General features: G+C 43.5%; 1 protein-coding gene across 1 annotated transcript in view; it reads right to left on the bottom strand.

Annotated features, from left to right (window-relative positions):
- LOC124553252 (protein piccolo-like) overlaps nt 1-15,369 on the bottom strand; it is a 137,071-nt gene that overhangs the window by 99,530 nt on the left and 22,172 nt on the right. The window contains exons 6-8 of the mRNA XM_047127139.1: nt 14,293-14,480; nt 12,307-12,575; nt 3,434-3,767 (exon numbers count right to left, since the gene is read on the bottom strand). Coding sequence (XP_046983095.1) covers nt 3,434-3,767; nt 12,307-12,575; nt 14,293-14,480 — 791 coding nt within the window. The remainder of the gene's footprint in view (nt 1-3,433; nt 3,768-12,306; nt 12,576-14,292; nt 14,481-15,369) is intronic.

The following is a 15,369-nucleotide window of genomic DNA, read 5'->3' as shown; positions in this document are numbered from 1 at the left end:
AATCTGGTTTTCCTGACAAAATCCTGCATTTTCTGCTTTTCCTTTTTAATGTCCCAAACAGCCTGCATTCCAATACCATAACCAACACTGATTTTTGCAGCAGTTCGTCTCCCCATCCTCCATCTCAAATCTTTCAATAACTTCTAATTTTTGTTTTAATGTCATGTTTCTCCATCATCTCTCTTACAAATTTCTTTTAACTTGCATTACTAACACGTACCAATTAACATCAGACAACATGGAATAAGCTAGCTGAGAACAATGGAAATGGCGCTCTGTTGTGATGTGATGGTCATTCGAACAACAGAAATGGCACTTATTGTCATGCGGCGGGTTGTTTTTTATATATCCCCGCCAACCCTCCCTCGACTAATTCTTCTTCTTATTTTAATGCACAAATAATCTCCAAAGCAGGTAATCTGCACACGAATAATTGAGAGTACAATGTATTTGAGAAATTCAGTATTAATCTGAAAATACAAAATAAAAAAGTGAAATTCAGAAACCAACATCTGATTTAATAATTTGCTTGAAATTAACTAGAACCATGAAGTCCTTTTAGGAAACAGGAATCCTACATGCAACTGTGCTGACAAAAAAGATTACCGATTGACAATCAACACGAGACAACTAGAAGTTCATTTACTATGACATCGATACATGGACAATTTAACTTTCTCAAGGTGTGAGAAGTGGCCTACAAATGACATCACAACATACCCTTGTAAGGTTTGCTAAGTAAAATAAATGTTTTTTATTTTTTATTTTTTTTAATCACAATTGGACGTAATAAAGTAAGAGGAGATTGTGAACTTGCACTGAAATGCTATACTCTTTTACATATTCAAGAAGACAAGTTTGACTTTTGTGCACGCTGTCTTTGAAGTGCTTCTATTTTAAACAGCCAGAATATTACGACCACCAACCTACTATCAACATAAACCAGTCCAGGTGATAGCAGTGTCCTGAAAAAACATTACGGAAACTGCACGACTTGTCGAGTGGTCGAGGAGTGCTGTGGTGAGTGTCTGTAACATGTGGCAAAACAGATGTGAAACCACATCTACCGTATTTACTCGAATCTAAGCCGCACTTTTTTTCCGGTTTTTGTAATCCAAAAAACTGCCTGCAGCTTAGAATCGAGTGCAAAGCAAGCGGAAGTTCTGAAAAATGTTGGTAGGTGCCGCCACAACTAACTTCTGCTGTCGAATATATGTAGCGCTACACAAGCATGCTTTGTGGGCACAAAGATAAATACTGGCGCCAAAACCTTTTTTTTTTCTCCGCCCCGAGTTTCGGCCACTGCATTTTCATACATTATCCAACGAAGTAAATACAAATTCCGTATTGTTCATCTTCGAATGTAGCAGACTTTCAATGTACTGCGAAAATCCGACTGGCAAGACTGTTAGGGATGTTTGTCAATATGGCCACCTCTACGTTCCGAGTTTTTTCCTACCTGTGAGAAGAGATGGTTGCTAATAGGAACCTGATGAAATGTGAATCACACGCAGTATTCTGTTCACCATAAGAATAATATGAAAATAAACATTTTGCCATGTATTATTTCGTGTTTGCTGCTATCTCATTTAAATCCTGTCTGCCTAATAAACTACGAAACTACTGTGAAACAACAGCAAACGCGGAAGAATATACATATCGTGTCATGTTTATATTCGTATTATTCTTATGCCTAACAGTGATACAGTCAGAAATGAAGCACGGCAACTGACTAGATTTTAAATGTAAGATGACCAATTTCTGTGCAGAATTTGATGTACTAAATAAGCAGCTGCAAAGATTTTCAAACGGAGAAAAATTTGCGCCTACCTCTCGTTCAGAACATCTTCTATCATAAGCAGCCTATTATTTGGTTCTTGTTGATCATTATCAAAGAAAGCAGCAGTGTGAGTAACAACAAATAGCAGTCTCTTGCCATTGTTTTGGTAATGAGACGATTCCTCTTTTTCAAGTGGCGGTAGCGCGCACAAAAGCAAGTCATGCAGCGAGCGGCGACAGGCAGTAAATACGCACCATCAGAATGCGACAAACAATGCAGGACACAATAGAGTAATGCATTTTCAGCTTAGAGTGACGTAAACACCTATAACAAAGAAAACGGCATTTATTAGATCAAAGCAATATAAGCAATCGATTCAAACCAGACGAAGCACATGAAAAAGGAAGGATACCCGTATAAATATGGACGGAGCGCCTGACGCATAGCAATGGCTACCGGGTAAAGCTTAACTGCTAAGCTTACGACTCGAACCAAACTACTGTAGCTGTATCGTCTTTCATTCGACCTAAATTGTGTCTCATATTACAATGGACCAAGTTTGTTTCGATTTGGAGGTGTGGCCTAAAACTTTTTTCTCTCCTCGAATTTCGAGTCTCAAATTTCAAGTGCGGCTTAGATTCGGGAAATACTTTTTTCCTTCATTTCGAGTCTCATTTTTCAGGTGCGGCTTAGATTCGAGTAAATACGGTAGCCGTCCCGGGGCCAGGTCACCGCCCCCCCATTCCCGACGTCAGATGTCATATGTCGATCAGACTGGTGAAACAGGACAGGTGTCAAATGTGGTGGAACTAACATCGGACTTTAATGCCGGGCAGAGTAAAACTGTGTGTGAACGCACCGTGCAACGAAATCTCCTAACAGTGGGTCTCAACTGTCAACACACGTGTTATTGTTAACACCACAACATCGGCAACTACGACCGAAATGGGGACGTGACCGTCGGCAACGGACGTTTGTGCACTGGCCGAGATGTCGCACAGTCTAACAAACCCCAATACCTCCTTCACCGTGCCGACGGGAGAGTGCAAATCTGTCGTCTTCCGAGAGAACAGCTCCTCGACAACTGTGCTGTGGTACGGAGACCAGCTGGCAGTGGCTCCATTACACTCTGGGGAACAGTCACGTGGGCGTCCGTGGGTGCGGTGGAGTTCGTACGAGGTGCTACGACGGCCGAGGAGTATCTTACACCGGTTCAGACCACGTACACCCCTTCGTGACGATTACATTTCCCGTCGGCAGCGGCATTTTTCACAACGTAATGTGCCGTGTCCGGAGGCAAGAACCACAACGGTGCGGTTCGAGGAACACAGTGGTGAATTCAAATCGATGTGCCGGCCCTCCCAACTCGCCAGATCTGAACCCGATTGAACACACCCGGGACACGATCGAACACGACGCCGGAGCTCGTCAATCCCCTACCCACAACTCGCAGGCATTAGGTGATTTGTGTGTGCAGACGTGATGCGAACTCCCTCCAGTGACCTACAGAAGTCTCACTGCTTCCGTGCCACGTGGCACGGAGACTGTTATCCTTGCCAAAGGTAGGTGGTCATAATGTCCTGGCTAATCAGTGGGTATTTTCCAAGCTTTTGATGCCGTGGCAGTTTCACTCGGAAGACAACTCGTACGTACCTGGAGGAGATGCCAGCGGCTGCACCTGTACGGCCACCACGTCCGGCTGCGGTCGCGACTGTCCGTCCGTACGCCGGTCCCTGGCCGCCGCGGACGCCCCGTCGCGGCTCCTCGACGGGCGCACTGCCGGAGCGGGCACGGGCGCGCGCTCGCGCTCCTCGACGGCGGGACCGCGCCCGGCGGTGGCGGCGGCCGCGTCTTCGCTGCCCGAGGACGACGTGGAGGTGACGCTGTCGCCGCGCGACGGCAGGCGGCGCTGCAGTTTCGCGTACAGGTCCGCCTTCTCGGCCGTCAATTCCGTGCTCGACCTCTGCTGCTGCTGGTGGTGCTTCACCTGAGCGACACAAACAGTACCGGGACCTTTTATTAACTTCTTGTAAAAATAATTGGAGACTAAAAATATTTTACGGTACAAACAAATGTTGGAATGCCTGTACAGAACAACAGTAGTACGAGAAGGACCAGTTCCCACTCACCATGTACTCGCCTCCTCTATGTAGTGAGTAGCAATTCCTCCTTTTCATACGGTTTTTGCGGTACCAGTTGTTTTAGTAATTCTCAAACTATATCCCTTTACTATTTACACACTTTTGCACACGTTCAAATGTATGCAGGGGACATATTCTCCACTACGATGTCGGTACCTCAGAAATGTAGTTTCAGATGGGTTCGATAGTTTCTCAGGGTAATGAAGCTCGCTGTTCACACATTTCTTGCCGAGCGTAAGGAAACGAAGAAGTTGTGAGGCAATATATCGAGCGAATATGAGTAACAAGTCATTAATGTTACATACTAGAGTCACTCCAAATTTCTTATTTAAAAAAGCACTGTGTGGCACCTTCAGATGACAAGGCATTCATTATCAAGGAAGATGATAAAAATCAAAGCTATAATAACTTTTTTCTTTACCGGTTTGACTTATTCATTTATCTTCTCCTCCCTAAAACCTTTGTTCTCGTTCCTTTTCGTGTTCCATTTGCCTCTCATTCACATCATTCTCATTTTTCTGTTCTAATTGTCAATTGTACTATTCACCCCCCCCCCCCCGCCCCCCCCCCTCTCTCTCTCTCTCTCTCTCTCTCTCTCTCTCTCTCTCTCTCTCTCTCTGACCACATTTATAATTCCTTAGAATGTGTGGTATCATGCGATTCCTTATTCCCTTACCACTACAATAACCACAAGTATACCTTAATTGTGCCCACCTAGTAACTTTTCCTCCTTTGGCACACCTCAATTTGTCTCTGGACCAACAACAATTATTTGCCATTGACATTATTAATAAATGTGTAAGAGCAGAAAAAATACGTATAATATTAGAAATTAGAGTTTAGTGCAAAATGTAAGCAGACAGTGTTCTATGAAAGTCATAAGATTCCTGGTTTCACATTAGCATTATATGCAATACATTGTGCTCATGTGATACTCCTATTTTACAAACAACAATCAGTGTTTAAGTGTTTCAGTACAAAACAAAAAGACCTTGACTGCAAATAATAGTAAAGGACAGTCAATGAGAAAAGAGTTATTGCATGAAAAACATGTTAGGTGCTGTGCTTTCATTCACATTACTTAATGGCACAATAAACCAGGAAATGGCAGCTCTACCTTTAACTTCAGATTCTCCCTAACGGCAACTCTATCAGGATGTCTGCATGTGAACAGTAGTAGATGCCAGAAAAATAATTGCCACTAGCAGCTCAGTCAATGAAGACCTGAAAAGGTCAATTAGAGGGGGGATGGGGGAGAAGGTGGGAGGGGGGAATCAGTACAGAGTCAAATTTTTGCACAGTGCTACAGGGAATGTCCTGTCCTAAACAACATTCTAAAAATCCTGATCAGCAGGGTTTGAGCAGGTTTAAAGATCATTTTTTTGTTTCTCTCTAATACCTCAAAAACCACAGGTTCAAGTGTAAATGTTTCACGGTATTCAATTAAACTATATTAAATTTCCTACAAAAAAAAAGGTTCTATTGTTTTCTCTCTATGACTGATAGTTTCTGAGTTCGGAAGACACAAATATTGCACATTATTAAAAATATTGTTCTAATGGTATAAAATTAATGTTTATCTTTCAATGAAGTGGGTTAAAAACAAATATTAAATGTGTGTATCACATGTAACTGCAGTGCAACCATATTAAGGGATAAATTGTGTTCCGGGGTGTAACAGGGTGAAGTGGGGAGATGTGTGGGGTAGAAGTGCAAGGGAAAGTAGGTCATCTGATTGTGTTTGCACACTTCCCTCGTAGATCTGCAAAATGAAGGTCAAGCACATGACTCCACACTGTCTACCGCAAGAAGCAACTACACGGTTTTTTACAAAGTTACAGGCCTTCTGCAGAACACCTTACGAATCACTGGCAATGCAATGTGCAGACTTGACTGGGAGTGTGTGAGCATCAACACTATGTGGAACAGCAATGTAAGTTACTAATGACACTAATGCAGGTAATCCAAATGGACAGCACCTATATAAATCTCTGCACACTGTTGTACACTGCTAAAGGAGAACTATTCTGTATAGCAGCTGTGATGTACTTCTGGGAAAGACAACTTGCCCCACCATGAGGGCTGTTCACTTTTCAGTTTACAGACAGACTACACCTCCCCAGATTTCCTGTCCAGTTCTCTTCTGTGAGCAGGCAAAACATCTTCACCAAGTTCATGTTTATATAGTGAAGCTATTTACAGTTAATTAAATTATTACTTACTCATAGTTGTTAAGTGGGCTACTAAATAAAATTCATTCCTGAGTGTTTAACTTGTAAGTGTGATATTGTCAGTAGCCTACATGGTGTCAGTGAGAAAGATACCGGATTGGTAAACGTGGTACCTCATTGCCATCTATCATCCGAATGTGTGCACATTTTCTTTTCTGATGAAGGCTTTGACCAAAAACTAAGTGTGTATGGTATTTTCATTTTGTCTCTTGGCAAATGTTCAAATGTGTGTGAATTCCTAAGAGACCAAACTGCTTAGGTCATCGGTCCCTAGACTTAAAAAAATACTTAAACTAACTTACGCTAAGGACAACACACACACCCATGCCCGAGGGAGGACTCGAACCTCCAGCGGGAGAGTGGCCGCGCAGTCCGTGACGTGACGCCTCAAACCGCACGGCTACTCCGCACGGCCGTCTCTCTGCAACTTCACGTTTCATCTTCACGGTCAGTAGCAATCTATCCTTTTCGTAGTATTGTAATCTTCAATTATTTGTCGGATATATTTCACTCTGTCTTCACTTGCAACTTCTGCCATCCACGTCTCCCTCTACTACCGTGCAAATTATTCTTTTCTCTTTTCACATATGTCCCATCGTCACAACTGCTTTTCTGTTTAGTATTTTCCACATGTCCTTCCTTGCCAGTTCTGCGCACAATACCTCCTCTAATCTGTACGTGCACTCAGCAAGTGAATCTGCAATTTATGGTACAGCGTACCTTGTACCACTGAAAGACATTCCCAACCCTGTTCCACACAGAACTGAAGTGTGAGAAATAATTACCTGTAGACATCTGTAACACCATAATCTCGGGTTATCCAAAACTTGCATTTTTTCATTTATTAGCTCATGCTTTATTTAAGGCTTTATTGTTTATGTGTGCAGCTTATTTTGTCCTTTTAGGATCCCACAAGAGACAAACGTCAGAGGTAATGTAAATCTCCTGCAATATGTCACAAATGCTTGTACTCTAAGTTTCAAAAGTTTTTCACTAAACATTCTTTGGTCCTTCCAAAACTTCCTACATAAGCCCACAGCACTTTTCTGGAACACTGACGAAATGACTAGTGACAAATCTAGCAAAGCATCGCTGAACTACTCCAGTGTCTTCCTGTAATTTCCTGGTACGGATCTTTAAACAGTATTCAATAACAGTTTTCACAAGCATTTTGTATAGGCTCACCTCTAAAGGTGCACAACTCTTCGTTACAACTCCAACTCCCCACCCAATAAACTGTAGTCACCCATTCTCATTTCCTACAACTATCCGTACGTGCTCGTCTGCATGGTGGTGCACATTTCTGTGAAGGATCACTGGCGTGACATTTGAAAGTCTTACGCCGGACAGGGGAAACTCAGGTAAGCAGAAGACAGAATAGGCTATATACCAATCACCACACCCCAAGTACTTTGATTGTCAACACATTGATAAATTATTCTGTTGCTCATTGCGGAACAAGTTAATAACGCAAATACTTAACAATGAAAATAAAAACTGAAAATGTTCAACAATATTTTGAAAATACCCCCTCTCTCCCACCCCTCTCCCTTCTCTTACCTGACCCCTTCTCACTCTCCCTTCTCTTACCTCTCCCCTTCTCCCTCTAACTTCTCTCTCTCTCCTTCTCCTCTCCCATTCTCCCTCTCACTTCTCTCTCTCCTCTCCACCTTTTGTCTTTTTCTCCTTATTGCCCCTCAGTTTCCCCTCTCCCTCTCTGTGCATCTTTTGGTGTACCTGTGTCGTCTTTTCATCTCCTTGTGTGGCCAAGGTCTGTCTAAAGACTTGCCTCTTTCCTGCTACACCCTCCTCGTACCCTTCCCTATCTCACTCCCGCTCCATCAGCTCAGGCAACTGTTTCTAGTAATCGACTGTCAAAAATTAGCCTTGCCGTGGCTGTGGGAGTGTCCCTATGGGTGCCTGTGGAGTTATGGGTGTGAATGCATGTACCTTTGCCACAAAAAAAGCAGGTGTAAGTGATGTTATCAATTACATTCGTGTGTGCTCCAGCCGTCAATCTCCAGTAAGTGAGTGGTTCCCCTCTCCCTTATTTTACATATTTTAGAAAAGAAATTTTGGCTTACAACTATAACCTGCATGCCGCCTCTCCCCCCCCCCCCCTCCCCCTTCCACCACTAGCACATGAGTCGTAGCATCTGGAGTGCAGTATGCCGCATCTGGCAACAATGCTGCCAGGTTGTGTGAACTATTAATACCAATCATCTGTCGTTTGGACTACGAGTCTTTGGTGACAATGTTGTTAACAGATGGTTTATATAACTCAGTAAGGCATGTGTCTCATCTGTGGTGTTCATTTCATGCAAATGATATTCGGTTGGTGCATTAACAGCTTACACTAGTACTGATATTGCCTCAACTTACATAGTGGACAATATAAAGCAAAATTCACCAGAGAAAAGTATCCAATGGTCAGTAATCTTCTGTAACATCTTATATTAAAAGGCTCTATTCTCTTCACACGTGAATTGTTCATCACCTACGTTTCACTCCCATACAAGGGTACTGTAGCGGGACTTTGAATTTTGCCAGGCTACACTCGTTCCCTCAGATATAAATTATACCATCACAGATGTAAGAGCGCTCGACGGCAGAGAAAATATTTATAAAAAAATGAAGGTACAAAAATTGTGACCCTTGTTGTTTTCTACTCGCTCTTGTCTCTTGAGAGCGGAAGCTTAACTTCGCTTATTCGATAGCCTTGGTACGATTTAGACGTAAAAACTTATTGGTTTGTCTTGGTCTGATTAAGACGTAAAAACTTATTGATGTGCAGACATATTGTATTGCGAAAGCTTGTATGAAATTTGGAGGATGGAAGCAGCCGTGAAATACATTGCATTCAATATCAAGACAGTATTCATTCATAGACATTAGTACTTCCTGGACGATGAAATTTACTGCAAGATTTTGGAGCAGCTACGACTTTTTCATGCAGGAATGAAGCAGGAGATTGTTGGAGAACAAGACCTGGACACCGCACAAGAGAAGACATATTAACTTGGTAATGAATTAACTCTTATCTACGCCACTTCCCCCTGTCAGTTACATTCTGTTATTCTCTGTTCTTTTTCAAATAATTTTTGTAGTGGAAACTCGTTTGACTTCTGCTCAGAAACACCACAAGGACCACCCCAACAATAGCTTTTCCGAATCACGAAGTCCAATAGCTTTTCTATAATACGAAGTCCAATTTGCATTTCATTCTTTCCCTTTTTCAAGGTCATTAACGATTTTAAAACCCCCTTTTTATTCACCATTTCTTCCCACATTTTGAACCTTTTCTTTTCTTCTCTTATTCTTTTTTATTAACCACTACAGTACACTCCATGGAAACACTTTCAGATAAGATTGACTAATAAGTACATTTCTACTCAACATTAATAAATTTCTCTCTCTCAGTAGTCCATTTCTTGCTACTCCAAGTATGCATATTATAGTCTCATTACTTCATATGTCATGTTACTTTGCTGCCAAAAATATCAAGACTCATCTACTATTTTTAGGGTCTCATTTTCTAAGCTAATTGCTTCAACACTGTCAGATTTTATTTCTTTTCCTTCCATATTCTCATTCCGGTTTTCACATCTACATGACCACGCAATTCCATTAAGTGCCTGCAGAGTGCGCATCACACCACCTACAACCTGTTTCTCTACCGTTCCACTCACGAACGGTTCACAGGAAAAACGAACACTTTCTGTGAAAGTGTCCGACTTCTCTTACTTTATTACGATAATCATTTCTCCCTATGTAGATCAATCTCAACATAATATTTCCACATATGGATAAGAAAGTTGGTGATTGGAACTTCACAATAATGTCTCACCACAACATGAAATGCCTTTGTTTTGATGGCTGGCACCCTACCTGGTGAGAATCTCATACCATTCAGCAATACTCCAGAAGAAAACAGACAAACATAGTGTAGGCAGTCCTCTAGAAGACCTGCTGCATCTTTTAAGTGTTCTGCCAACAGAACACAGTCTTTAGCTTGCCTTCCCCACAACAGTTTTTATACAACTGTTTCAATTTATTGTCATTTTATCTGTTTTCCATCTCTTCCTTTAGTTGCTCTAAATTCATTGAGGTATGTGCCGTCTATGCAGTTAGTTTGTTGCCATACGTGCTTCGCTTCATTTATTTGGGAAGCATCATCAGTGGCCTGAAATACACGTTTCTTTTTATATGTACAATAAACGCATTATGTGATAGATATAATACGCTGCTGTATTACATTATGTATTGTTTTTCTCTTGCTTTTTAGGCTAGAAGCAACTTCTGTAGCATAAGTTCCATATTGTGGATGTATTGTTCGGTGTTACTTATGAGTTCCAGTGCTGCTACCACACATATGTAATCCCGGAGACGCATTTGTTGGTGTACATACTCCAGCTAGCTGAATCTGGCGTTGTTCGTACACATTTGCCACATCACATGTTTCAATTGTTGTTTGTTTGATTATTTATGCGCGCGCGTGTGTGTGTGTGTGTGTGTGTGTGTGTGTGTGTGTGTGTGTGTGTGTGTGCGCGCGCGCAAATGATTTTTTTTTCTTCCATTTAGTTGTTTAGTATTTTATTTTCTAGGTATGTTGTTGAATCAACAGCCTTTACACATGTGTGATTTTTCATGTAAGCAAAATCTAATGGAATCCTTTTACTTCTTGTGGAGCACCTCACTCTTTTCTTTCTTTAGGGTCAACTGCCACTTATTGCACCATTACAGATATCATGCCTAAATCATTTTAAAACATTGAAAAATGAAACCATGTGACAGCAGTAAGTGTTCGGCACCACTGCTTGGGCACAACACATACTGGATGTTTCATTTTTTAATGTTTTGTGTTTGATTAAGCCAGAATAAGGGCATGAAGTACCTTTTTCTGGTGTTTGAAAGTCAGTTGTGGAATATTTTCGGGTTAAGTGACATGTAGAGCTGTCACAATTTTTTTGGAAGTACACTTAATTTTTACACCCAATAATTCTCACGAAATTTTCAGTCTACCCCAGGCACATTAGATAGGGTTCATGTCTGGAGAACATACTGGCCACTCTAGTCAAGCGATGTCGTTATCCTGAAGGGAGCCATTCACAAAATGTGCACGATGGGGGCACGAATTGTCGTCCACGAAGACGAATGCCTCACCAATATGCTGCCGATACGGTTACACTACCAGTCGGAGGATGGCATTCACGTATCATACAGCCGTTACGGCACCTTCCGTGACCACCAGCAGTGTACATTCGCCCCACATAATGCCACACCAAAACAGCAGGGAACCTCCACCCTGCTGCACTTGCTGGACAGCACGTCTAAGGCATTCAGCCTGACCGGGTTGCCTCCAAACACGTCTCCGACGATAGTACGGTTTAAGGCATATGCGACAATCATCGGTGAAGAGAACGTGACGCCAATCCTGAGGGGTCCATTCGGCAAGTTGTCGGGCGCATCTGTACCGCGCTGCACGGTGCCGTGGTTGCAAAGATGGACCTCGCCAAGGACACGGGGAGTGAAGTTGCGCATCATGCGGCCTACTGTGTACAGTTTGAGTCGTAACACGACGTCCTGTGGCTGCACGAAAAGCATTATTCAACACGGTGGCGCCATCACGGTTTCTCCGAGCCATAAACCGTAGGTAGCTGTCATCCACTGCAGTAGTAGTCCTCGGACGGCCTGAGCGAGACATGTCATTGACAGTTCCCGTCTGTCTGTATCTCCTCCATGTCTGAACAACATTGCTTTGGTTCACTACGAGAAGCCTGGACACTTCCACTGTTGAGAGCCCTTCCTGGTATGCAGACGCAGACGCAATCGGTCACAGTATTGACCGTCTAGGTACCAGCTGTGTACCTCCTTCCTGGTGGAAGAACGACTGGAACTGATCGGCTGTCAGACCCCCTCCGTCTAATTGGTTGTTTACGTCTTTGGTGAGTTTAGTGATTTCTCTGAACAATCAAAGGGACTGTGTGTGTGATACAATATCCACTGTCAACGTCTATCTTCAGGAGTTCTGGGGACTGGGGTGATGCAAAATTTTTCACGATGCGTGTGTTTTAAGACAGCACAGTGTTTACCACGCTGTTGACAGTCGTCTGAAATTTTTTTTTATCTATCTGTAGTTAAGTGCGACACTAACCCCAGTTTCAGAACTCGTCCGTCTCTCCGGGCTCGGCGCTTCCTTCTCCTCCTCGATTCTGGCCGACCGGCGGGCGTCCGAGTTCTCGGTGGGGGCCGTAGGACGCGGCAATGTCCGGCTCTCGGCAGTCGCGTCCACAGCGGGAGGTTCCGCCGGGGACGGTGCGGGAGTGGCCGCAGACCTGTCCGGCGACACAGCCCGAGGTCCCGCAGGGGTCACCGCTACTGGCGGTGGGGGTGGAGCCGCCTTCTTCTTACGAGGTCCTCGCCCTGCTCGGTGACAGAATTTTTCAGAGTTAAGCACACAACTGACTGTTCCATAACAGAGAAGCCTACAAAAGTTATATCCAGCAGAAACAGATGTCAACGAGACTACAAGGAAAAAAAAGAAAATCTTTGTTTAAAATTTCAGTCTACACTTTGTTTCCTAAAACTGGTAAGCAGGAAAGAGAGACAATATTAAAGGAACAATCAAAGTTGCTTCATCTTTCTTCTTCTTACGTCTGACTATTCAGACATAAATTAAAATCCATCAGCCAAGGTTTCTGCCTGCAGGTGACAGGTAATCTCAGAAATTACACGACAGATTTTGATATAGTTCCTACAGATGAATAGACCGATTCACGAGGAAGGCTTGTGCATATAATTTACAATTACACTGAGGTGAAGAATATCAGTGGATACAAAATGCACATAGACAGATGGCAGTAGTACCACTTACCCAAGGTATGAAAGGAGAGTGCATTTTCACAGCTGACAATTTTATGTGCGTGATTCAAGTAAACACGTTTCTGACATCGTTATGGCCACACGACAGGAATTAACAGGCACGGAACATTCCATTTCAGAAATCATTTGGAAATTCAAAATTTCGAGATTCACAGTGTCGAGAATGTGTAGAGGTTAGCAATTTTCAGGCATTACATCTCACCACAAATAAGGCAGTGGCTCACAACCTTCACTTAACAACAAGTTGTGTTTCAATAGATTTGTCAGTGCTAACAGCCAAGTAACAATGTGTGAAATTACCACGGAAATCAATGTGGGATATACGACGAACATACCCGCTAGGACACTGCAGTGAAATTTGGCGGCAATGGGATGTGGCAGGAGACAACCGATGCCTTAGCTAATGGCATAACATCGCATGCAGTGTGTCTCCTGGGCTCGTGACTCTATCGGTCGGACCCTAGAGGAATGGAAAACTGTGGCCCGATCAGACAAGTTGGTAAAAGCTGACGGTACGTTTCGAGTGTGGCACAGACAACACAATGCCACGGAGACTAGTTGCCAACAACGCACTGTGGAAGCTGGTGGTGGCTTTATAATGCTGTGGGCTGTGTTTACACGGAACGGAGTGGGTCCTCGGGCCCAACTGAACCGAACATTGACTGGAAATGGTTACGTTTGGCTACCTGGAGACAGTTTGCAGCCATTCCCGGACTTCACGTTCCCGAACAATGACGGAACTTTTGCAGATGACAATGCGCCAACTCACCGGGCCGTCGCTTCGAGGAATATTCTCGACAATTCAGGCGAACGATTTGGCCACCCGGATCGCCAGCCACAAGTCCCGTGCGACATTTATTGGGGATAATAACGAGGTAAGTTCGTGCACAAAATCCTGCCCTTGCAACATTTTCACAATTACGGATGACAGTAGAGGCAGCACGGCTCGATATTTCTGCAGGGGACAAGCGACGACTTGTCGAGTCCACGTACCGTCGATTTCCTGCACTACATTTGGCAAAAGGAGGTCCGACACAATATTAGGAGGGATCCCGCGACCTTCGTCACCTCGGCGTACGTCACGAGAATAGGGTGAACTACGACGAATTAAAGCCCCAAACACGGGGGAAACGGTGCCGTCACTATCTAACATACGGTCCACCAGCCCCCACACTTTCGAGGAGTGCACGAATAATATCAGGATTACAAATACGGGTGCAAGAGATTACTCGAAGAATAAACAATGTAAGTACGGCACCTGTGGAAGACAGCGAGGACGTAGAAGTGCTGTGCTCGCCGTGCACCATTCTGCCGGGCACGCCGGTCGCCAGGTTGGACACGGACCTGGACAGTGGCACCGAGTTGCCAACAGTCGGGCCGGTCCTCTTCGGTAGGGCTGCCGATGTGCCTGTAGCCGGTGGCAGTTTGCTTCTTCGTGGCAGGGTGCTGGAAGCAGAGAGACAGATAGAGAATTATAAAAGCTGTTAAAAAAAAAAATTTTAAAAAAATAAAAACACACACACACACACACACACACACACACACACACACACACACACACACACACACACACTCTCTCTCTCTCTCTCTCTCTCTCTCTCTCTCTCTCTCCCCCCCCCCCCCCCCCCCTCCACCCGGGAGGGGGAACACACACACCTCACAGAGAGTACCGAAGAATACAAGCGGATTATACGGTTCACAGATCATCCGCACACAAGTGTGGGTGTTATGCTTTAATTTGGAACAGGTAGACACTATGAATATAAATTTCTGGTTGCAAAGACGTAGGTGATGAAAGCATTCAGAAGTGGTTAAATAGCAATATCTGTGAACCACTATTTCAGCACCCGAGTGATGCTGGCGAAGTGAACCTAGTGTTTTTGGTAGAGGAAGAAAGCCTATGTGAGAGTGTACCCAGCATAGTTCCTTAGAAATAAAAGTGTGGAATCAGGGAAAGACTTTACTGCCCAGCCTGAACAGCTAGGACACACTTGAATATGTTAGAAGCTTGTCAAAAGGATGCAGACAGCACTTTGATGGTCGTATAGTTACATGGGTGAAGGGAGCTCTTCTAATGTATTTGTCTGCATTCTGATTGGTGGAACTGAGGCTGTAGTTAGTTGCAGAATACTGTAATATTACTAAAAAGCTTACAACTTAACTCTGAAATGGTGAAAGTATCCACAGTATTAAATTTGTTGTAAGTTATACTCATCTCACAGTAAAAATGGCGCAAGTACTGGTATAGAGGCGAAGAAGACAGCGTAAGTCTACAGACACAATCCAAGATTGCCAAAAAATAAAATTATATAATGGAAGGAAACATTCCACGTGG

The sequence above is a fragment of the Schistocerca americana genome, chromosome 11 (assembly GCF_021461395.2).
Source record: "Schistocerca americana isolate TAMUIC-IGC-003095 chromosome 11, iqSchAmer2.1, whole genome shotgun sequence".
Lineage (NCBI taxonomy): Eukaryota > Metazoa > Arthropoda > Insecta > Orthoptera > Acrididae > Schistocerca > Schistocerca americana.
The sequence above is the reverse complement of the archived record's forward strand: the minus strand, read 5'-3'. Positions and strand labels throughout refer to the sequence as shown.